Raw genomic sequence first — 26323 nt, forward strand, 5'->3', positions numbered from 1 at the left:
ACAGACGCGTAAGAACAATAGACATGGTTTTATTGAATGCGTGAAGTTATTTGTGAAAATATTTCGACGAATAAGGTTGTTTGTTTGTTTGTTTATTTTCATCTATAATATAACCACAAAAAATAACATGAAGAGTGTTTCTAACAGTATAAAAAGACAAGAGAAATAGAAAAAAAAATGTCACTCCAGGGAAGGTGATGATGAGGTCCCTGTGCGCAATAGCAAGGCTAATCAAGGCGCGGAACCTGAAAGTAGAGTCAGCAGAAGTATGTCTAGTTGGTTTAGTCGCATGAAAGGTTGCATGAAAGTGTAAACAGAAACCATCTCTCACAGTTACATCACATTTGAGCCATTTTGGAAAGAGAATCCAAACTACGGCGGTTTAGTGTGGCAGCGATTAACTGTTCGTTTTTTAGCTTTTAAGAGCTTGTAATCACATTCCCACATATTTGGCACCTACGACACAACAGACTAAAGCATGGTGAATCTTTTGATCTCAAATAACTGTAATGTGAATTTTGTTGCAAGTCAACCTTTAAGCTGGTTTTAGACAAGGCTCTGTATATAGTAACGATTTAGACTAGCTTAAACCATAACTGTCACGTACAACTTTTATCGTATTTTTTAGGTAAATCAGCCACGCTGATTCCGATTTTGTGCTCAAAATAAAGATTGGTCCACTAGCCTTCAGTCATTTAGGCTTTTTAAAGCGTTTCAATATCCGTTTCGAAAACAACACAATCGGCATTACAAGCTCCGCCCATAAATATGTGACGAAACCTAGCTTTTTGAGGAACGGAAGTAAGGAATGTTTAGTCCGATTTAGGATAATAGAGATGGGTGTCTTAAACCCATTATTATTTAAATCCAGCCTGTAAAATAATCTCAGTCTTTTATGAAAGGTATATAAACTATTTAAAATTGCTCGTAGCTTGTAATATGATGTTTAAATGGGCTGAACGCCGAGAAAAATGAGCTCAAAAAGCGCGGTTTTATCACAAGCTAGCGTTGTTATCGCGCTTTTTTAAATATGCAATGTTAAATAGCTTATCTACCTTTCAGAAAAGACTGATATTATTTTTAAGGCTGAATTTAGATATTAATGGATTTTAAAACACCCATCTCTATTATTCTAAGTCGGTCTAAACATCTCTACGTAACTTCTGTTCCTAAAAAGCTAGGTTACGTCACGTATTTATGGGCGGAGCTTGTTGTGCCGATCGTGTTGTTTTCGAGACCGATATTAAAACGCTGTAAAAAAGCCTTCATTACTCTGAAAGTTAGTGGACTAATCTTTATTTTGAGTACAAAATCGGAATCAGCGTGTCTGCTTTATCTAGTAAATGCGATAAAAGTTGTACGTGGCAGTTATGGTTTAAGTTACTAGCCTATGTTACTCAAATTTTTTGGGTAATTATTTTATTACTTGTGCAATGCCAGGCATTCACCTAGTAGTCTTATAAATAACTACAATTGTAAAATGCAGTCATGTAACGTTTAAACTGCTGGCGTAAGCAAAAATTTTAAAGCCATAAAACTAGGGAATTCAGCAAATTGGTCAGAATTTCCATAATGTCCATTTTACAAATATGACTAAAAATGTCAAAAGCAGTGCTTAAGAATTTGATAAGACTGAGCCTTGTAATGTGAATAAAAAAAACCGGTTTTATGCATTTTGTAGGGTTTAGCCATATTTCTTTGCTGTTTATTTAAACCAAACCTTTTTACAGAGTGTTTACTCATCAGAGAGCAAACAACCTGCAGTTACCATCGCTTGCACCTAAACACTATGTTGTTGTCTTCATGTCTGTAAACTAGCACTGTGACAGGAAATTCAAGTCTCGAACTTTATAACCTGGTATGACAAGTTCTACAACCGTGTTAGGCATTACTAGGCTTGTATTGTCAACAAGATAGCATCAAGTTCACACGTCATAACAGTTATTATGCGCCTCTGAAGAGCTCTCTATCGGTATGATTGGACGCTTATCACTGCTTGCGCAAGTGCTCATAATAAGCACTACTGCTTGAAAGATAGCTCATTCCTAAAATTGTGACAGCCACGACGAGTGCTGAGAGCAAAAATGGAAAAGATAGGATTCTTAGTAGCAATCTTTGCGCTCTGCGGCCTTTCAGCTGCTACCGGTGACGACTCGTATGAATATCACCCCTACTACAACATAGATCCTAACTGTAAGTAAAGTTTTGTAGAATTTGCTTGGCTGTTCTATATATGTGACATAGAAATTATGAGCAAACCAAATCGTTTCTTTTCTTCGTAGGAGAAGACTTTTGCCTTGACAACTCTTTTTAAGTGTATAGAAATACATCTTCTCTATCTTCGTTTAGGATTCAGAGAGGTAAGATACTGCTTGGACAAAAATAAACAACATCTGAAACTAACTAAATGTTATCTACATGAAAAAAAGGCAATGGAGAAGAGTTGGGCTCAAAGTTAATTACAAATGGCTACAAGCATCAAAACAAAATATCTTAAAATTCTTTCCATATTTTTGTAGAATGCCAGTTTTTGGATAAAGGTTAAGATATGTTCGGACTGAATGATTTTGCACCTTTGAATCATCTGCTAGTAAAATCATATGTTGTGCTGGCTGTATCTGCCATAATGACTGGCAGTCTGTCTGTGTTGAGGGAAAATAACTTGATACAATCAGTTGATCAATGATATCACGATTACACTTTCCTATCAGTGAGACCTGGTAGCCATTTTGTTCATGCATATTTTGGCACTCTAATCATTAACTTTTAGTAAAAACTGTACGTGTCCAGCATTACTTTCTTTTGGCAAATGGCTGTTTTTTAATGAGCTGTATTACTCAACGTCAAATGTAAACAAATTCACATGAATAAGCAGATGACTTGACTGTAAAACTCTTGCACCACAATCGCCTTCAAAGTGTTTTCAATGATGTAATCTGTTGACTCGCTAACAACTTTTATAGATTTTGTGGTCTTAGATTCATGTTTTTATCATGAGCTGGCTTAGCCACCCTTCTTCCTTCTTTAACTTCCTTGTATTTCTTTGTTCACCCTTCTTTCGACGCCATTTTGTATGCTTGATGAAGCAGCTCCAGTGTTATTAGCAGCATATGATTATAGATGGGGGTGAGTAATCATTTCTACAGCCAGGCCAAACTGCCACTTAAAATAGCATTGACAGCTTTACTTCTGCTTTTAGCGATGTTTACTTCTCTCTAGAAAAACAATAACCAGCTCCAGCCTGCTCACTACTGTTTTACAAGATGCTCTCCGGGTTGTCGCGGCCAGAAGATGCCTGATCGACCCATTACTTAGTGAATTCTTATCTGGCGTGAGCCTGTAATAAATTTTTAGCAAGCTGTGTCAATTACATGGAGCTGCTTTGAGGGTAAATGTCAGGTGTAATGGTTAGAGATACTTCTTACTTGGTTTTCTATCCTAAAAACATATCGTCCATAATTTTACTCTTTCTGTAGACTTTTACTCTTTCAGCGATTTTGTCTTCCTAACTGTGAATCGCAAGCGATCGTCGAACAGATTTGCTTACCAACTAAAGAGCATTGTTGCGTTTCACCTATTTATTTTTGTATAGAGCAGCTTGTTAGCAGTCTAGCTGATCTGATTCAGCCAGCTCAATCCTGGAATGCTCACGAAAAGTGTTTTTATATGGCAACCACAGTTCGTTACGCAAATCTGGCTCGCCTCCTGCTAGGCCATATACGAACAGTAAATGTTATTGTACTTGCATTGATTGTTGTACATTGTAACAGAACAGAGCAAATGATTAGCTATGCACACCGATAAAATGGGTCATTTATATCGTAATGTAACTGCGCTGTCGATGACTCAATGGGTAATCGATGCTTCGTTTTAAAAGGAGCCTGGTTATCTATTTTGATAGAACAAAATGAATGCATCTGTTATTGAACAAAAGAGTTAATTCCCTATGAGCATAACCTGCATCCCAATTTATTCACCTCTAGCACATGCTGACTTAGAGTTGAATTATTTTTGGAACGGCACTGACAACGGGGCTTTACACAAATAATTATTCACGGATAAAGCTATTCTCACTTGTCACCGAAATATTGTTATCAAGGATCATTGATGTTCTATATTTAGCTATGAATAGCTGACAACACCCATCACGCTGGAAAAGATTTTAGGACTTTACACAATTGATGACATTTCTCATTGGTCAATGTATTATTAATGCATAGCATTGTAGAATCATGTGTGTAGCCATAGCAAATATCTAGGCTACAGATCAGCTACGCATCTCATCAAAGCTGTTCTACAGTCCGGCAATGATTATTAGGTTTCTAAAAGCATTAAGGAAATGGACGTGTGATGGTTTAGCATACCGTAGCTGTATAGGTGAATTGAGTGTAGCATGCTCACACAGTCGCTACTCTCCAATCAAACATTCTCATTTGTGTTCCAATGTCTTAGACCGGTCTTACAAATATTTTCTTGATTCAAAAACTGATGTAAGTTTTGTTTGTCATGATACCATGCTGGAGTACGATGGCAAAGGCATCATGTCTTGAATACTTCAATCGTAGATCAAGGGGAATGGGAAGTGACATACAAATGCTGGATGCCGGCGGAACCATGGGTTGAGGTTGACGGCTGCCTAATGGAGACCGAGACTCTCGACTACAGCTTCGGTTGCTGCCTGCATCACGATGACGCAGGCTTACGACTAACTTGCGCTCACGAAGGACGAGATTGTCATGACGGAGGAGAATATATACCTGCCAACACAGATGAGCCTGTTAACCCATTCCTGGAACCGACTATTCCTCCTAAAGATATCATAACGAGAGGCTATGATGAAACGACTATTCCTCCTAAAGATATCATAACGATAGGCTATGATGAACCTGATGACAGCAAGTGAGTCAGCATAAATTCCTTTGTAGCAGCAGTAGTTCTAACAGCTAAATTGGGTCTCGTTAGTAAGCTTTGCTCATCCATGGCAGTGGTTGAAAACAACCTGGCACATGACATGCGATGACGTATTGCATACTATCTTTTTAGTTCCTTGTTTGCCAGTACCAAACTCAGTGTAATCATATTGCACCACATCAGCGAGTGATTCTGCAATAACATATCCTAACCTAGCTTGAGTGGTTAGTATTAGCCATTGAGGTTGAGGTAGATTCTCAGATGTGAGGGGTTGTCAGGTGTATAGACCATCAGCACAATTAATCCAAATTGCTAGATGTTGGTCGATTGATAGCCTACAGGTATTAGCGTCCCCAAGCTAGATGTAGAGGGTTCGAATTGCATACAATGAATTTTTTTGTCAAAATCCTACCATGGCTTTCGACGAACAGACGAACGGACAGATGAACACAATTCTTATCACAGTAAACATTCGTAGCAGTTGTTATTAGCCAATAAGCATATTAATATTTAGCAGCAAATGGTGAAAGCATTGGTCGTTGAGTGAAACTCATAAATTCAGTTTGACTGAAGAATTGAATGCCTAGCAATACTCACATCAACTTTTCAGTGTGCACCAGTTTTACCTGCAACCTACAGTTTTATATAATAAAACCTAACTGTCATCATATATAATATAGAAACCATTAAGCAGCTAACGCCTTGCCCCCTACAGCCCCTTTTAACTCTAGTTTATTGATGTTACAACTTGATAAGTGCAACAAGCCAATTTTTATTTTAAAGTACAGGCAATAAAATTCTGACTGTAGTAAGAAATCAACAGTTTTTGAACCAAATTGTAGGGCATTTACAGATTTTCTCAGCATTAAAACTGTTTGCAATGACTAACATAAAACAGAGTTCTTTCAAAGAAGCCATTTTCATTGAAGTCATGTTTAACAGCTCTTCAAGTTCTCTTATGACTTTTTATGACCGTGGATAGACACATTTTTACTAGCTGACATTTATGAACTAGGCAAACACTTTAATGGCTGTGTTGTCCGTAGGGAATTTCACTGCAACGTTTTCTATCAAACACTAGCTTATACTGCTGCATGATGACCAATGCTCCTTTAATTATCCTTATCGGTGAAGTATAGCCTGTGCATCTAGGGCTATGATTAACTTCAACAACAGATCTATGTGAAGGGAGCTAAATAATTCTGTAGAAGAATTTTGAAACTGAGTGTCACTCATATAGTCAGCTCGTTTGAGGGTTTTTAGGCAAGCCAATTCCTAATCAGCAAGCATTATATCTTCTTCATGGCCGAGGAGATGATAACTACTAACTCTGCGTAATGTCGATCACCTTGCCGGGTATTGTAATTAACATTAGATTTATAGATTGTTTCCGCTGGAGCAACCACATAGCCTTAGCTCCATGAGAGCGACAAAAAATGCATCAATTACTTAGCTGATTATAAAACTGCACAGAAACTGATAAAAGAAGCAACGATAGTTAAGGAAAATCCTTTTTCTTCTTTCCAGTTTATCTCTGGATTGATGGGGAGTAACTTATTGAGTAGTTAGCCAATAGTTGCAGTTCTGTGAGAGATAGTGTCTAACCAATAGTTGCTAAGGTTGAAGCCCTTGAGACCTGCCCCCACAATAATAACAAACAACTGGCTAATCATGCGATCAAAGACAAATGAAAGTTATAAGCAGGCATAGTGAAATTGGTTGTTTATTTGAATGCACTAAAAATGACCAAGTGTAGTTTATCATGAATTGACCATTGAGTGAGAAGCGTTGTCTGATTGCAGAGTGTCAGTGAGTCCTATCATCATCATAGTGACAGTGCTAGCGGGTGTCTTGCTGATAGGAGGTGGAATCATATGCTGCTGCAACTGCTCCACGTGCTGCAAAAACCGACCTGATGACCTTGACTCTCTCATAGGCCCAGATGACTTGCCAACACCACCTCGCCGTACTATTCTCAACAGTGAGTGCTTAATAGCGAGAAACCGTTTACTTTCTCAATTAAGTAAACTGATAAAAACGACCAAATGATTTTGATGACTATTAGATTGAAGATGAAACGGTTAATAAAGTGTGTTTAATGACAGTTTCTTGATCTCTTGGCAATAGGTAAAGCGATTTCATAAATAAATTTCTCTGTCAGCGGTGGGAGACATCGTTTTAACAACAACTCGCACATTTTCCTTTTAGTTCCTTGTCGACTTGCATTTATATGTGGGCCATTGATTGAAGCCTGAAAAAACCAATTAGCTGGACTACTTTTCAAAACAATAAAAAGATATTTATAGCTAAAACGTCACTTGGAATTTATTTTGACATGTGATGGTCTGTTTACTTAATATACAGCATGGTTAGAAACATGCTGTATATCAAGGTCTACAGTCTACGGCTTGCCTCAATGGTCTCGGGTTACTGACTCTGAGTTAAATACCACTTTCTTGATAATCAAGGTTATTTGAGCAAATGTAAACAAAGACCTCTACTGCTATTGTTAAGCGGAGCAGATACTTTTGTGTAGTAAACCGATGACATCATGTTTACTACAATTGGCAAAGTTTTACATAGCTAGGCCAAGAGACAATAGTTCATAAAACCTCTGTCAGCTGGTCTTGATGTGCATGCATCGTGATTCGTGAAAGAATGGAGGCCAATAATATCTAATATATGCACTGAAATGGTTATGTTATGTTAGAATAATATCAAATATTATGATTAGTTTTACCCGAGGTTTATTCGTTTGATAAGATCAAATCCGTTTAGCTTGTAGGGGTGAACATATCAGTCTTAGAGAGTTATCTTGTCTTAGTCTAAAATATTCTTTTAAAAGTTACTCCATCTAGATTAAAATATTTGTAACTTTGGAGTGGAAAATATTAATAACGAGTATTTTGTAATGCTGCTTACCTTTTTTATGGTATAATGATACTCCAATGTTTCATGTGTCTTTCTTGATAGTGAAAGTTGAATTCCCACAATTCAAATAAATCATAATTTTTTAAAAACCTATTTCTTTTTTTTCAATTGTGATAGGAAAAAACGCCCAAAAAAAATTTTCTTCTCAAGGCATGTTAGTATTTTAATCCAATCAGTTCTACTTATTCTTACCGAATTTTAATTCAATTTAACAATTACCCTCACTCAGTGTTACTAAAATCAATTCTAACGTAGTTACCCTTACTCCGTGCCACTCAAATTATTGGTCAATGTTACTAGACGAAGCAGTAGTTATGATAAGGTCAGTTCTAGAAGTCTGATCAGGCGCCAACCCAAACAATAATAAACTATATTCAGATATTTTCAGTAGCTAAACCTTTCTAGCGTTACCTGTATATACCTTTTTCTAGCTTTCTCACAAACTACCCATTAGGTTGACACTAAAGTTGGAAAGCTGTTATTAGCAACCTCACGTGTTGTTACCTTTTCAGCGAGACCGAGGAGAGGGAGATCTTTGTTTCTGCGTATCAGATATATGTTTGTTAGCCTTCAGCCTGCGAGTCCGGGACCATCAGAGCCAGCTTCACCCACAAAACCACCTTCTTACGAAGATGTTGAGCAGGACAGTGCCTCTTACCCTACAGCCAATCCAACAGTGGTCCAGCATATATAAGCTTATCTTTTATAGGTCAGTAAACTATACATTTCACCCTGAACCTTTCTGGTGCTTCTTTCAACTGGTCGCTAAGGCGAGGCTGCTGTCGTTGAAAACGTCAGTTGGAAGAAACAGCAAAGTAACAGATGTTCAGTTTGGTTAAGAGAGATGCAACAGAAACTTTCAATTTTCATACGATTTCTTCATAAATAACTTATTTATTCGAGATAGATGGTTGCAAATATTGAAATCGTAAGACGGAAAACAGTTCCGATGTGTTTTTTTATTCTTTGCAAACTTTGGTTGCTTTGTCTAAGACAAACACATTTTCAAAGTTTTACATCATTTGCCATGGGCTTGCCTCTTTATTAGTATTTTACTGTTAGAAAATCGTTTGCAAAACTGTAGTACTAAACTTTGTTGAGATAAAGTTTGTTGATAAAGAGTGTAAAGTTTGTTGAGATATCGCTATTAGAAAAAATCTCAAACATCCAAACAGCATGTTTTTTTCTCTAAAAGTTGTATTGTTGTCCTACTGAAAACCTGCTTATTTTTAGTGTTCATATGCATGCATGTAGCATTCAGTTTATATTATGGGACTATTTTGTTTATACATATATATTATTTTATCAAACTGACTGTTATCTCGATTAATTGTTTATAGAACGCTCCTACTCGATATGTCTATATCTGCCTTGAGCTTTTAGGATTCTACCTTTTACTACATTGTAAACATTATAAACATAAAAGTCAAGTAAATGCATTTAGGTCAGACAGAACATGTTGGAGAGTGTTAACAGTTACGAGTAAAATTGAACCTAGTATATCATGCGCTGCAGCAGTGTGTTTATATATGTTCAGTGTAATTGCTGTAACGAGCATATTAAGCATAACTTTCTCATATTTGGCTCTGAAGTGTTTTAAACTTTAGTTCTTAGTTCAACTGATATTGAACTCTTACCATAACTAATAGATGTGAGATAATCAAATTTTTTGACATGGCGCGGCACTGAGGGGTTGGAGGAAGCTTTTATGAAATGAAATTGACAGATAAGCAATACAAACAAAAATTACTTCATGCCAAAAACACTGTCAAAGGCAGAGAGTACTTGTAGCAACTACCCTTTTCTAGTGTAATTGTTTCAAGTTTTTTGTTACAGCAGGATTATGTACGTTCAATTGATTAACACTTGATGTAATCACTGCTGGACAACTTGGCAAAACTCTAACAACAATATTCATTGCTGAAAGTCACCTGTTTTGTCATGTTTATGAAAAAACATTTCAGGATTACCTGTTTATTTGATGTGCAGTACGATTGTAAGCATTTGGCTACAGTTAGCCTGTCTTGACAAGTTGTTGTTTTTGCGTAGTTGTCCCCCGTCGAGCGGCGAGCAACAACAGCTTGTCACAAGACGTACTGCACCTGATGCATCAGCTGCATTTATAAGGAGTTGTTCTCTTCCGTCTACGCAGCATGGCTGCGATGTTATTTCGGTCGCTCCATTGGTAATCATAACGGATTTCACGCAAAAATTTATGTAGAAAAATTAAGATAAGAACGTTTAACTGGCGACCCCTCTCTGCAGTAAACTTTATTAGAATTTGAGAACTTAGGCAACAACAGCGACTAAACATGTCGTTATTTGTGCGCTCAGTCAGTTTTATTTCTATTTTTGTATCAGTCAGTTTTATTTGCTCTTATGGATTTTATTTGGAGTTTATTTTATTCGTAAGTTCTACTAAAGTTTATCACAGAAACTGGTCTTTGGTTAAACGTTGTAATCTTGTTTTTTTTCTACATAAATTTTTGCGTGAAATCCGTTATGGTTACCAACGAAGCGACCGACATAACATCGCGGCCAAGCCGCATAGACGGAAGAGAACAACTCCTTATAAGTGCAGCTGATGCATCAGGTGCAGTACGTCTTGTGACAAGCTGTTGTTGCTCGCCGCTCGACGGGGGGACAACTACGCAAAAACAACAGCTTGTCAAGACAGGCTAGGCTACAGTATACGTCTAACCATTTTACACGTTCTGTGCATTTGAAGACACAAATATAATAATATTAAACAGTAAATTTCTCATCAAACTCTTGAATTAAGAGTTGCCTATTCTTGCTAAGCTGAGGTGAGGCATAAAAAAGTTGGTAAAATCAGGTCAAAATATCAATTGGTACTTGAAAGTTGGTAGGTTGGTAACTTATTCAGAAACTAAGTTGATAACCTATTAGATAGATTCTGTCATCGCTGGCAAGCATTTTCATATGCTACATGTAAATCAGAAAATTGACTATCTCTCATCGCTATATTTTTATTAAGGTTGTTGTTATCATAAAGAAAAAGTGTAAACTTGATCTGTTGTCCGAATATAATAATTGTGTCAAAAGAAGCTATGGTCTTTTTCTGCTTGATAATTAGCTACTGTTCTGTTTTAGCAATCTGGAGGTGGCTGCAGAAAATCTGGTACAAAGATGTCTTAAACCTCTGTACATTTTCTTGTACAAACAATGAGCTTTAGTACTATCAATGTTTTGCGTTATCATTTTATCAAATTATACGCATGTATGATCATTTTAGTGCTGGCACAAAATTTTTAAGAAATGGATAAGACTTGAGTTTTATTCCTAGTTTTATATCTGTAGCTAGGATTAACCGTCTTTGAAGGCAGATGCATTACCTAATCTATAACTACGTTGCAATGTTTCATGCAAACATTTGTGTTGTAAATATAGTACACTTAGTAGTTCGGTATACATGTATGTTCTGTGTCACAGTATTTCCTTTCTTTGTTATCGTCTGCAATAAATGAGAAAAGCTTTTCACCTCTTGGTCTATATTATTGGCTATCAGTTAGCCCACCTTAGAGCCAAATACTGCCCTGACTCTTTAAGGTAATACAAAGACAGTCATAGTAACACGCTTCAAGGTGTTACTATGACTTAAAGTTGTCTGCCTAGGACCACATAGCAACACATGAATTGTTCACTTTCTAAACGCGAGTAGTGAGCCAATCATAATTCTAGTGTCTGTTTTTATAAGTTTTCCAAGAAGGTAACCACCAGTAACTTGTTCTTGTTCAATAGGTGTAAGGACTTGGAAAGCTTGCCAACGCCTTTGATAATGAAAGAACATTTACCCATTCTCAATGTTTTAATTTTATTATCAACCTCTCGCATGAGCAAAATTTGATTTTGCCAAATTTCATTTATCAAAATTAATAAATAATTTCAGACTGATTTTGCTCCATTATTTTGCTCACATTATATTTCAGCAAGGAGAACACACAACTTACAAAACTGACTATGGGGCAGAAAGAAAAATGCTAGAACGTCGCATACACGGTTAAAAACTAGTACTACAGATAGTGGAAAAATAAGTCAATAGTTTATATAGAAAGAAATCGTATGTTGCAATTGCTAACTTTTGCAGACTTCAAAATCCTGAAATGTAGCTTTAGCAGCATTCGTGACAGATAGCTTATCAAGGCACCACTCATGACAGATATCTTATCAAAGCACCAATCATGACAGATATCTTACCAAGGCACCAATCATGACAGATATCTTATCAAGGCACCGCTCATGACATAACTTATCAAGGCACTACTCATGACAGGTGTCTTATTAAGGCACCACTCATGACAGATTTCTTATCAAGGCACTACTCATGACAGATATCTTATCAAGGTACCAATCATGACAGATATCTTATCAAGGCACCACTCATGACATATCTTATCAAGGCACCACTCATGACAGATATCTCATCAAGGCACCACTCATGACAGATATCTTATCAAGGCACCACTCATGACAGATATCTTATCAAGGCACCACTCATGACAGATATCTTATCAAGGCACCACTCATGACAGATATCTTATCAAGGCATCAATCATGACAGATATCTTATCAAGGCACCAATCATGACAGATATCTTATCAAGGCACCGCTCATGAAATAACTTACCAAGGCACTACTCATGACAGGTGTCTTATCAAGGCACCGCTCATGACAGATTTCTTATCAAGGTACTACTCATGACAGATATCTTATCAAGGTACCAATCATGACAGATATCTTATCAAGACACCGCTCATGACATATCTTATCAAGGCACCACTCATGACAGATATCTCATCAAGGCACCACTCATGACAGATATCTTATCAAGGCACCACTCATGACAGATATCTTATCAAGGCACCACTAATGACTGATATCTTATCAAGGCATAACTCATATCAGATATCTCATCAAGGCACCGCTCATGACAGATATCTTATCAAGGCACCACTCATGACAGATATCTTATCAAGGCACCACTTATGACAGATATCTTATCAAGGCACCTCTAATGAATGACAGCTTATCAAGACACCACTAATGACTGACAGCTTATCAAGGCACCACTCATGACTGATAACTCACCAAGGTACTCCTCATGACTGATAACTCACCAAGGTACTACTCATGACTAGTTGCTAGTTTATCAAAACCAAGGTACTACTCATGACTAGTTGCTAGTTTATCAAAATCTCATACATTGGAGTTGCTTACTCAATAAAGGTTTTCGAATTAAAAACTGCTTACTCAATGAAATCTTATGCATTTGGAGTTGCTTACTCAATGAAGTCTTCATAAATCTAGCTCACCTAATGTATTTTGTTTGTGTAATGCATGGTGATCAAGTATTGAAATAACTAACAACTTTCGGTAATTTGATATTTATTAATTCTGTTTATTAATCAAATGATTGATACAGTTTTAGTGTAAACCTTGCTCAAAACATCTGATGAAGTTAATAATAGCTCAAATGCATAAATTAACAAATAACATGCAATCAATTTACATTAGAAGAACTTGTCTGCATTCTTAAAGGAAGACAACTCTTCATTTAGTCAATAAGCTGGTGAATGTGTTTAAACAGTCTGAGATATATATAAGAGGTTTAGATGAAAACTAAATGAAGGCCCTGCATTACGATTTGCTTCTAGGAGATGCACAACCCAGACAAAAATATTCAAACTCTAAAACATAAAACATGTGGTAGCGGAACATTCTGCTTGGTAAAATTAAGCCTGCACCTAACTTTGTAGACATCACAGCAAATACATGTAAGTGTGACCAAACTTAAAAGATGTCTATGGCATACAGCCTTTGCCAGGCTATATATATTGTGAGTACTCCACAGCTACCTCAATATTTTAGTAATTAATCTTGCAACAGGAACTAGCCAGCTGTACAAATAACCTGTATTTTATCAACCTTGAAGTTGTTGATATGGTATTCGTCCCAAAGGATCAGTCAAGCGGGTTACTAGGAATTGAGAGCAAAAGGAAACTTATCTCATCTTTAGATTATGACTGCTCAGTCTTGAAGATCGGGGATAAGATAGGAAGTCCTATGAATAGAGTGATCATATAGAGACAGATGTTCACTGATATGACATTGAACTCTCCTTTCTCGATCAATCAATTCGACAGTGCTAAATAACTTGAACTTACGTTTCTTACAAAGTCACAGATAGAATTGTTGCAAAATTTGTTGAGTAATGGCACATGTAGCTAGCATGTGTTCCAATAATTGTCTGATGTATGCAATATACATGGTCAGTATCTCACATGGATAACTATCCTTACAAGTAGATCAGTGGTTCCCAACCTGGGGGGAATTCCCCCCTAGGAGAGAATTTCGCATTTTAAAGGAGAATTTTAGTTTTTATAATTTCACATTTTACGAACGCGCTTTTAAGCCTTAACAAAATCCTAGATGTGTTTTCTGTTCTCATTCCTCTTCTATTACATGTATATTCTGGCTGGGGTAATAGACCAAGTACCTTTTACTGTACATTCATTGTAATACAGCCTGCATGTAGGTGCTGTAAATGTAATAATCTTTGCCAACAATTTGGAAAAATTCCAATAAGCCAGCTTGACCTTAATTAATGACCTTAGTAACTAAGATCAAACTAAGGCTTAGTTTGAAATTGTGCTGCTCACAGTACACATGTATTTGACACAAGGACACACTCACTTGTCAACTACTGCATCACATGTAAAAGAAAAAAATCTGTAAGATTATTTGTACAAGTGTAATTATATCTAAGCTCACATTATTGTTTCCTATTATCACTCATGTTGTCTTACTTGCTTTTCTGCAAATAAGTCACATAATCATGTATCTATTATAGTAGTAGATAAAATTAAAGAATATTAATACAGTCCAGATGATTATTATTGTACAAACAGATACTAGGTCGTTTATAATAATTTTTAGCCGCCACTTTATTTTTATAACTACTAATTAGTACAAGATGTCAAAGGCAAAGGAACGAACCTACACTGAGAGTTACTTAGATTATGGGTTTTCGTATCTTATGAAAAACGGTCGTTGGCCTCCGCAATGTGTGATATGCCTGAAAACTTTCTCAAATAATTCCATGAAATCCTTTCAGTGGAAGCAAAACTCGCAAAAAAATTACTCCACACTAGCTGAGAACGACCGGAATTACTTTTAGTCCAAAAAGCGGCAAGTAAAGAGAAGTTGACTTGATGCAAGTGGAGATCTCTATGCTCATAGTAATGCACTTATTACAGCTTCATACGCTGTTTCCTACCGTATTGCTCAGTGTAAAGAGGCACATACAATAGGAGAGACCTTGATCAAGCCATGTATGTTAGACTGCGCATCAATAGTACTTTGAAAACTAGCTGGGCAAAAATTTCAAGACATCCCACCATCCAACAACACTGTGAAGCGATGCATTGATGATATTGCAGCAAGTATTGAAGAGGAATTAGTTGCTAAGATTAAAGCATCCCTATTTTGAGCCATACAACTTGATGAGTCAACTGATGTTGCCAGTCTTTCCCATCTACTGGTGGATGGTAGATATGTGCATGACACATCCATTGAAGAGGAGTTTCTGTTTTGTCAGCCCTTGCTTCGAACAACTTCACCAAGAGATGTGTTAAAAATAGTTGAAAATTTCCTTGAAAAGGCCAAGTTATGTTGGGAGAAGTTAATAAGTGTATGCACTGATGGAACACCTGCTATGTTAGGATGTAGATCAGGCTTTGTAAAACAGATCAAGCAGAAGAACCCTGATATAGAAGGAGTGCATTGCTTCATTCACCGTGAAGCATTGGCATCAAAAACTCTTCCACAAGCGTTGAAATCAAACTTGGATGTGAACATAACAGTTGTGAATTACATCAAAGCATCAGCACTAAATACCAGATTGTTCTCAGCACTATGTTCTGAAAGTGATGTCGTGTTTACAACTTTGTTATTTCATACTGAAGCGAGGTGGTTGTCCAAGGGAAACATGTTAGGCAGGCTCTTTAAGCTACATATGTCCGAGGTTATGAAATTTCTTGAAAGGAAAGGCCAGCATGAACTTTTAGCAGCCATGAAAGCTGATAACTATGTATTTGAGACTGCATACCTGGTTGATACATTTGCCTAGCTAAACAAGTTGAACTTGAAGTTACAAGGGAGCAATCATCATTTCTTTGCCTTTCATGACAGCATTGATGCTTTCAACGCAAAGCTGGTACTGTGGCATACACGAACCTGCACTGGGAACACGGTATCCTTTCCCACACTCACTGAATTATTGGAACACAAAACTTGCTCTTGGTAGTCTAGTGGCAACCATTACTGAACACCTGTTCGATCTCATAACAGAATTTTGATGCTACTTCCCTGACCTTCAGAAAAAAAGAAGATGCTCAACATCACATGAAATCCATTTCAACGCACTGTTGAAGAAATTCTAGAGGAGCTACAATAGGAGTTTGTTGAGTTGGTTAACATTTCTGCACTGAAAGATGATCTCAGATCAATGTCTATTGACCAGTTTTGGCTCTCAGCGAGAAAAAATTCTTTACTCATTGCTAAAAAGGCAATAATGATTCTGATGCCATTTAGCTGCACGTAAAAATCCTTCAGCATTGATAAAAACCCTACGCGTAGTAGGATTTCCATCAATGCTGCACCTTAAAAATGAGAAAAAAAATCGACTTGACCTTGAGAGGGACTTGAGATGTGCATTATAAAAACAAAGCCTGATTTGTGAAAACTTGCACAAAGGCATCAGCAGAAGCGGTCTCGTTAAAACTCAATCTCACCCCACACCCGTTGAGTGTACCGGAATAACAATAATGTTGACGTGATTTATTACTATATATGCTACTCTCAGTTATTTAACAAATAAATATATGTATATATGCTGCTGACCTACATATATGTACCTGTGTAGCCCTTTCAGTGAATACAATATATAGTAAGCCTATAGGTGCACACTTCACTTTTTTCAGGGGGGAATTTGTATTTGAAAATTTTGCAAAGGGGTAAAAGCAAAAAAAGGTTGGGAACCACTGAAGTAGATAGCTATGTAGGCTAACAACTGTTCCATCTGGGCAGCTACCTATGTCTGCAAATAACAAACCCATGCAGGTAGCTACCTATGTCTGCAAATAACAAACCCATGTAGGTAGCTACCATGTCTGCAAATAACAAACCCATGTAGGTAGCTACCATGTCTGCTAATAACAAACCCATGTAGGTAGCTACCATGTCTGCTAATAACAGACCCATGTAGGTAGCTACCTATGTCTGCTAATAACAGACCCAGGTAAGTAGCTAACTATGTCCGCTAATAACAAACCCATGTAGGTAGCTACTCATGTCTGTTAATAACAGACCCATGTAGGTAGCTACCATGTCTGCTAATAACAGACCCATGTAGGTAGCTACCATGTCTGCTAATAACAGACCCATGTAGGTAGCTACCCATGACTGCTAATAACAGACCCATGTAGGTAGCTACCATGTCTGCTAATAACAGACCCATATGGGTAGCTACATATGTCTGCTAATAACTGTTATGGACTATGCAACGCTTGCGGCTGCCTTGTCTACCAATCACTATTTTGTTGCTTTAAGGTAGACTGAACCCAAAACTCACTAAGCATGTCTAGCTCAGAGTTTAAAGTACATGTAGTTGCCATAGCAACATGGTCTACTCAAGATAAACACATTTTCAAAGTTTTACCTCATTTGCCATGTGCTTGCCTCTTTATCAAGTTATCATTACTGCTGAAGATAAAGCTGAAAATTTAAATCTTTTACTGTAAGAAAATCGTTTGCAAAACTGTAGTATTAAACTAGTTTGTTTAGACATCGCTGTTAGAAAAAATATAAAACATCCAAACAGCAAGTTTTTTCTCTAAAAGTTTTATTGTTGTCCTACTGAAAACCTACTTATTTTTAGTGTTCATATGCGCGCATGTAGCATTCAGTTTATATTATGTGACTATTTTTTTATACATATATATTATTTTATAAAACTGACTGTTAGCTCGAATAAGTGTTTCTAGAACGCTCCTACTCGATATGTCTATATCTGCCTTGAGCTTTTTGGATTCCACTTTTTGTTACATTGTAAACATTATAAACATGAAAGTCAAGTAAATGCATTTAGGTCAGACAGAACATGTTGGAGAGTGTTAACAGTTACGAGTAAAATTGAACCTAGTATGTCATGCGCTGCAGCAGTGTGTTTATATATGTTCAGTGTAATTGCTGTAACGAGCATATTTAGCATAACTTTCTCATATTTGGCTCTGAAGTGTTTTAAACTTTAGTTCTTAGTTCAACTGATATTGAACTCTTACCATAATTAATAGATGTGAGATAATCAAATTTTTTGACATGGCGCGGCACTGAGGGGTTGGAGGAAGCTTTTATGAAATGAAATTGACAGATAAGCAATACAAACAAAAATTACTTCATGCCAAAAACACTGTCAAAGGCAGAGAGTACTTGTAGCAACTACCCTTTTCTAGTGTAATTGTTTCAAGTTTTTTGTTACAGCAGGATTATGTACGTTCAATTGATTAACACTTGATGTAATCACTGCTGGACAACTTGGCAAAACTCTAACAACAATATTCATTGCTGAAAGTCACCTGTTTTGTCATGTTTATGAAAAAACATTTCAGGATTACCTGTTTATTTGATGTGCAGTACGATTGTAAGCATTTGGCTACAGTATACGTCTACCATTTTACACGTTCTGTGCATTTGAAGACACAAATATAATAATATTAAACAGTAAATTTCTCATCAAACTCTTGAATTAAGAGTTGCTTATCCTTGCTAAGCTGAGGTGAGGCATAAAACAGTTGGTAAAATCAGGTCAAAACATCAATTGGTACTTGAAAGTGGTAGGTTGGTAACTTATTCAGAAACTAAGTTGATATGCCTATTAGATAGATTCTGTCATCGCTGGCAAGTATTTTCATATGCTACATGTAGATCAGAACATTGACTATCGCTAATCGTTATATTTTTATTAAGGTTGTTGTATCATTAAAAAAAATTGTAAACTTAATCTGTTGTCCGAATATAAGAATTGTGTCAAAAGAAGCTATGGTATTTTTCTGCTTGATAATTAGCTACTGTTCTGTTTTAGCAATCTCGAGGTGGCTGCAGAAAATCTGGTACAGAAATGTCTTCAATTTCTGTACATTTTTTTGTACAAACAATGAGCTTTAGTACTATCAATGTCTTGCGTTATCATTTTATCAAATTATACGCATGTATGATCATTTTAGTGCTGGCACAAAATTTTTAAGAAATGGATAAGACTTGAGTTTTATTCCTAGTTTTATATCTGTAGCTAGGATTAACCGTCTTTGAAGGCAGATACATTACCTAATCTATAACTATGTTGCAATGTTTCATGCAAACATTTGTGTTGTAAATATAGTACACTTAGTAGTTCGGTATACATGTATGTTCTGTGTCACAGTATTTCCTTTCTTTGTTATCGTCTGCAATAAATGAGAAAAGCTTTTCACCTCTTGGTCTATATTATTGGCTATCAGCTAGCCCACCTTAGAGCCAAATACTGTCCTGACTCTTTAAGGTAATACAAAGACAGTCATAGTAACACGCTTCAAGGTGTTACTATGACTTAAAGTTGTCTGCCTAGGACCACATAGCAACACATGAATTGTTCACTTTCTAAACGCGAGTAGTGAGCCAATCATATTTCTAGTGTCTGTTTTTATAAGTTTTCCAAGAAGGTAACCACCAGTAACTTGTTCTTGTTCAATAGGTGTAAGGACTTGGAAAGCTTGCCAACGCCTTTGATAATGAAAGAATATTTACACATTCTCAATGTTTTGATTTTATTATCAACCTCTCGCATGAGCAAAATTTGATTTTGCCAAATTTCATTTATCAAAATTAATAAATAATTTCAGACTGATTTTGCTCCATTATTTTGCTCACGTTATATTTCAGCAAGGACAACACACAACTTACAAAACTGACTATGGGGCAGAAAGAAAAATGCTAGAACGTCGTATACACGGTTAAAAACTAGTACTACAGATAGGGGAAAAATAAGTCAATAGTTTATATAGAAAGAAATCGTATGTTGCAATTGCTAACTTTTGCAGCAATCAAAATCTTGAAATGTAGCTTTAGCAGCATTCGTTACAGATAGCTTATCAAGGCACCACTCATGACAGATATCTTATCAAAGCACCACTCATGACAGATATCTTATCAAGGCACCACTCATGACAGATATCTTATCAAGGCACCACTCATGACTGATATCTTACCAAGGCATAACTCATATCAGATATCTCATCAAGGCACCACTCATGACAGATATCTTATCAAGGCACCACTCATGACAGAAATCTTATCAAGGCACCACTAATGAGTGATATCCTATCAAGGCACCACTAATGACTGATATTTTATCAAGGCATAACTCATATCAGATATCTCATCAAGGCACCGCTCATGACAGATATCTTATCAAGGCACCACTCATGACAGATATCTTATCAAGGCACCAATCATGACAAATATCTTATCAAGGCACCACTCATGACATATCTTATCAAGGCACCACTCATGACAGATATCTTATCAAGGCACCTCTAATGACTGACAGCTTATCAAGACACCACTCATGACAGATATCTTATCAAGGCACCACTCATGACTGATAACTCACCAAGGTACTACTCATGACTGATAACTCACCAAGGTACTACTCATGACTAGTTGCTAGTTTATCAAAATCTCATACATTGGAGTTGCTTACTCAATAAAGGTTTTCGAATTAAAAACTGCTTACTCAATGAAATCTTATGCATTTGGAGTTGCTTACTCAATGAAGTCTTAATAAATCTAGCTCACCTAATGTATTTTGTTTGTGTAATGCATGGTGATCAAGTATTGAAATAACAACTTTCGGTAATTTGATATTTATCCATTCTGTTTATTAATCAAATGATTGATACAGTTGTAGTGTAAACCTTGCTCAAAACATCTGATGAAGTTAATAATAGCTCAAATGCGTAAATTAACAAATAACATGCAATCAATTTACATTAGAAGAACTTGTCTGCATTCTTAAAGGAAGACAACTCTTCATTTAGTCAATAAGCTGGTGAATGTGTTTAAACAGTCTGAGATATATATAAGAGGTTTAGATAAAAACTAGATGAAGGCCCTGCATTACGATTTGCTTCTAGGAGATGCACAACCCAGACAAAAATATTCAAACTCTAAAACATAAAACATGTGGTAGCGGAACATTCTGCTTGGCAAAATTAAGCCTTCACCTAACTTTGTAGACATCACAGCAAATACATGTAAGTGTGACCAAACTTAAAAGATGTCTATGGCATACAGCCTTTGCCAGGCTATATATATTGTGAGTACTCCACCGCTACCTCAATATTTTAGTAATTAATCTTGCAACAGGAACTAGCCAGCTGTACAAATAACCTGTATTTTATCAACCTTGAAGTTGTTGATATGGTATTCGTCCCAAAGGATCAGTCAAGCAGGTTACTAGGAATTGAAAGCAAAAGGAAACTTATCTCATCTTTAGATTGTGACTGCTCAGTCTTGAAGATCGGGGATAAGATAGGAAGTCCTATGAATAGAGTGTTCATATAGAGACAGATGTTCACTGATATGACATTGAACTCTCCTTTCTCGATCAATCAATTCGACAGTGCTAAATAACTTGAACTTGAGTTTCTTACAAAGTCACAGATAGAATTGTTGCAACATTTGTTGAGTAATGGCACTTGTAGCTAGCATGTGTTCCAATAATTGTCTGATGTATGCAATATACATGGTCAGTATCTCACATGGGTAACTATCCTTACATGTAGATAGTAATGTAGGCTAACAACTGTTCCATCTAGGCAGCTACCATGTCTGCTAATAACAAATTCATGTAGGTAGCTACTCATGTCTGCTAACAACAGACCTATGTAGGTAGCTACCTATGTCTGCAAATAACAAACCCATGTAGGTGGCTACCATGTCTGCTAATAACAAACCCATGTAGGTAGCTACCATGTCTCCTAATAACAAACCCATGTAGGTAGCTACCTATGTCTGCTAATAACAAACCCATGTAGGTAGCTACCTATGTCTGCTAATAACAGACCCATGTAGGTAGCTACCTATGTCTGCTAATAACAAACCTATGTAGGTAGCTACCCATGTGTGCTAATAACAGACCCAGGTAAGTAGCTACCATGTCTGCTAATAACAGATCCATATGGGTAGCTACATATGTCTGCTAATAGCTGTTATGGACTATGCAATGCTTGCGGCTGCCTTGTCTACCAATCACTATTCTGTTGGTTTAAGGTAGGCTGAACCCACAACTCACTAAGCATGCCTAGCTCAGAGTTTAAAGTAGTTGCCATAGCAACACGGTCTACTCATTTAGTATAAATAATTATGGCGCAGACATTTTTGTGAAACAATATATACTTGTCCTATCCAATAGAGTAGGTAAATGGTAAATACAAGCTATTGCTATTACAGCTACGTAGACAAATGTTTATTTAGCTGAGTTACACATTTAAATATTAACACTAACATGTGGTTTCCTTTTGTCCTGAAAACTTTAGTAACTATGGTTAAGTCACCCAAAAATTCATATTTTGAATACAATTGTACCGAGGTCTGCAGAATAAGCTAAAATTCTCATTTACAACATTGTTACTTATTGTGAATTTAGTCAATAGCCATAAATCATATATTAAGTTAATCCTCATATTGTCCTGGTTACAAATAAGTAAACCAAACAGCTGTAAAATTATGTTTTTGAATGATTATGTAGGCTAAATTCTGAACATTTCATTCATAAAGATTGAAAATAACAATCTGTACAGGTATGATCATACCAGATACATTTCTATTTCAAGTTGTAAGCATGTATACGGCTTGGATTTTAGTTTACCAACAAAGAGGTTCAATCTAGATCTCACACCACTATATGTACACTGCTATTAGATCTAAACTTTTGAGTAAACATTGTTAGGAATAACAACAATATTTCTTATGCTGTTTATCTATATTGGCAGCATTGTATAACAAATACAATATCTTTGTACTACAAAAAAATTAACAAATTAACTCCATCCAACTCTGTTCAAGCTCTGTGTCATGGCTAATGATCTTTTCAGGTCATACATTTAGACAAACATTTACACTGTACGTTACAATGATCAGAATGTAGAGGTTTACTACAAAATTAACTCAATGTTCATAAACCTCTATATCTCAGTAACCTATGTAGTGTACACTTCTGGTTTAGTATCTGTATAATGTAATGAGGGTTTGACTAGCACCAGGTTAGTATGATTACTGGTAAACTAGTAATTATCAATCATTGTCTTGTTTGACTAAAATCTGTCCGAGCATAATAATAATAACATTTATCAGCTCATGACACTCTAGTCATATTGATATTTTTCTCTGGTCTGTGTGCAGCGCGGACGCTGTAGCAATGCATATCGGGCAGCAGCGGTGTGATGACGGCTGACATTATTCTCGTACCATAACAGTATTATTATCAATACTTGGCCAGAAGAAGCCATGCAAATCAAACTGATTTTCCTTTCTGCGCTTTGCTGTTTTTTTATGACAGCGAATTCTGGGGTCACAGAGGTTAAATTCTATATGGACATGGATTCTATCTGTAAGTATTGTGAGTCTATTTAACTGATGCTTCTTGTTCGTTAGGTAAGTAAATGCATACAGCTGGTTATTAATATAGATTTGACTATTCTGTTTACGAAAATTGCAAAATACCTGCATCTGTGCTTTTAAAACTGCAAGTAAGATGTATTGATAGAGTACATATGTTTTGCTTTCTAGGGCGGTGTGCAAAACACTCAAAGTTGCATGTTACAGGTTAGGTTTTACAAGCACCATGTTACATCTTGCATGCTCCATAGGACAAGTTTCATAAAACATGTGTATGTTACATATTGTATGTTACACATTGTTTGTTACATTTTGCATGTTTTTGTTACATATTTCATATTACATATTGTATACTATGTGCTGTATGCTGCATGTTTTATGTCACACCATGCATGTTGCATATCTTATTTTACATATTACATGTTGTATATTACATGTTGTATATTACATGTTGTATATTATATGTTGTATATTACATGTTGTATATTACATGTTGTATATTACATGTTGTATATTACATGTTGTATAATACATGTTGTATATTACATGTTGTAAGTTTTGTGTTCACATTTCTTGTTACATATTGTATGCTACATACCGCATGTTGCAAGTTTCATGTTACATGTTGCATGTTACATTTTTATGGTACATATTACATGTGGTGTGTTTGTCATTAATTGTTGAGCATTACATGTTACATGTTCCAAAGAGAAGCAAATAAGTGTCACAATTTTACTCCAAATCTGTTCTCTTTAAAACTACTTGTCGAAAGCTGTCACTAGTCGTCAGAAGTTCTTAGCACTTTGATTCGTTTTAATTTTGTTTTATGGCCTATGTCAATAATCAAGCCGTGCAAAAAAATAATAACATAGGAAGCCGATAGTATTTACTATACAAACTCTTGTGGTAAATGGATGTTCTAGATATAAGAGTGGCAAGGTGTTTGTGTCTGGTGTGCTCAATGGACTTAGTTTGGGCGGTGTAGATCTGAATTGAGAGGTTGGGTATATGGGGTAATCTGTTAGAGTACATTAGGCAGCAAAGATTTACATATACAAATACCAAAAGTTCATCGAGACATTAGGCTTTCAATCAGTAGTGTTATGGCAAACTGTCCCTGTTTGTCACTGTCTGGTCTTGAGACAAGCTGTCACCGTTTGTCACTGTCTGGTTTTGTTACAAGCTGTCACTGCTTGTCACTGTCTGGTTTTGTTACAAGCTGTCACTGTTGTCACTGTCTAGTCTTGTTACAAGGTATCATTGTTTGTTACTGTATGGTCTTGAGACAAGCTGTCACTGTTGTCACTGTCTGGTTTTGTTACAAGCTGTCACTGCTTGTCACTGTCTGGTTTTGAGACAAGCTGTCACTGTTGTCACTGTCTGGTCTTGAGACAAGCTGTCACTGTTGTCACTGTCTGGTCTTGTTACAAGCTGTCACTGTTTGTCACTGTCTGGTCTTGAGACAAGCTGTCACTGCTGTCACTGTCTGGTTTTGTTACAAGCTGTCACTGCTTGTCACTGTCTGGTTTTGTTACAAGCTGTCACTGCTTGTCACTGACTAGTCTTGTTACAAGGTATCATTGTTTGTTACAAATTTTCCCTACTTTTCACTGGCTGTTCTGACTTACAACTAGCTCACCTCGTTCCACAAGCTGTGAAATCTATCGGACGTTATGAACTTTCTGAACAATAAATTCATATCCCGCTATCAGCTATTGCTTTTATAGCGTTAAAGCTTCTGTAGCTCGCTTCTGTTTGCTATCATCTACGCATTTGGAAATAATGCAGATATCTTGTGGATTACCCATAGATACGCTTATATGTTTAAGATAAAGTTTCGCGTAATTCAGGCTACATTTTTCAAAGCAATTAATATTTTTGAGCACAAATAGCAAGTTAGCTATTTGTTTCAACGCTAAAAATTATTGTGTAAGCAACTTCTCAAAGATCAAGTCTGATGTCCACTTGCCTTACTGCAAGCAGAGGCTGTGTGTGTTTTAAGAGCATTGTTATACAAACATTGGCTCTGTGATCTTGGCTGGACATATCTGAGTCCAGTAGCAAGGTAACCTCGATGAGTGGAGACATGCAAGAGCAATACTAGGTTGGATGTCATTCCTGTCACCTCCAGTGGCATATTTCGGGAATTGAGTCCCAACCTGTTGCTTGGGGTCAGGGGTTGTAAACCTCCAGGCCACAGGCCACAATTCTGTTGTTTGTCGCAACAGTAGCTGTATGTGAGAGCACCAGACCATCAGCACGTAGCGTGTCATATGAGTTGCAGATCAAGGAAAATGGAAGGTTACATACGGCTGCTGGCTGTCTTCAAAGCCTTCCGTGAGAGCTAAAGACTGTACTATAAAGACACAAACCACAGACTTCCTGTATGGCTGCTGCCTTCACAACGGCGCTACCAGAGTTGTAAACTCCCAAAGCCTGACATGCGCTTATGAAGGAGCTTTTTGCTTGTATGGAGGAGACTACATACCTGCCCTTCATAGTTCTATTGAGCCAAGTAGTTCCTTCTCTCATTCCACTTTGGTTTCAATGGCAGACGCCGCTACGTCTGACGCAACGCACAACGAGAGGTAAAGGTTCCGCTGTAATTGATAATGTCTTGCATTTGAAGTCATCATGAGTTGTTTTTAGACTGCCAGGCAAAAAATATTTTAGTTGCTAGCAATAAACTAGAACAACAAATATTAATTATAACTTTTTAAATTGATGCATGATTCAAATTGTAGAA

General features: G+C 36.6%; 1 protein-coding gene across 1 annotated transcript; it reads left to right on the forward strand.

Annotated features, from left to right (window-relative positions):
- Nucleotides 1-2033: 2033 nt before the first annotated feature.
- On the forward strand, nt 2034-11343 carry LOC137403775 (uncharacterized). The gene is made up of 5 exons (XM_068089813.1): nt 2034-2193; nt 4566-4899; nt 6714-6892; nt 8355-8551; nt 10957-11343. The coding sequence occupies exons 1-4, from the start codon at nt 2085-2087 to the stop codon at nt 8534-8536; spliced, it is 804 nt and encodes a 267-aa protein (XP_067945914.1). The 5' UTR covers nt 2034-2084; the 3' UTR covers nt 8537-8551; nt 10957-11343.
- Nucleotides 11344-26323: the final 14980 nt, after the last annotated feature.

This window comes from Watersipora subatra, chromosome 9 (genome assembly GCF_963576615.1).
Source record: "Watersipora subatra chromosome 9, tzWatSuba1.1, whole genome shotgun sequence".
In the NCBI taxonomy this organism is placed as follows: domain Eukaryota; kingdom Metazoa; phylum Bryozoa; class Gymnolaemata; order Cheilostomatida; family Watersiporidae; genus Watersipora; species Watersipora subatra.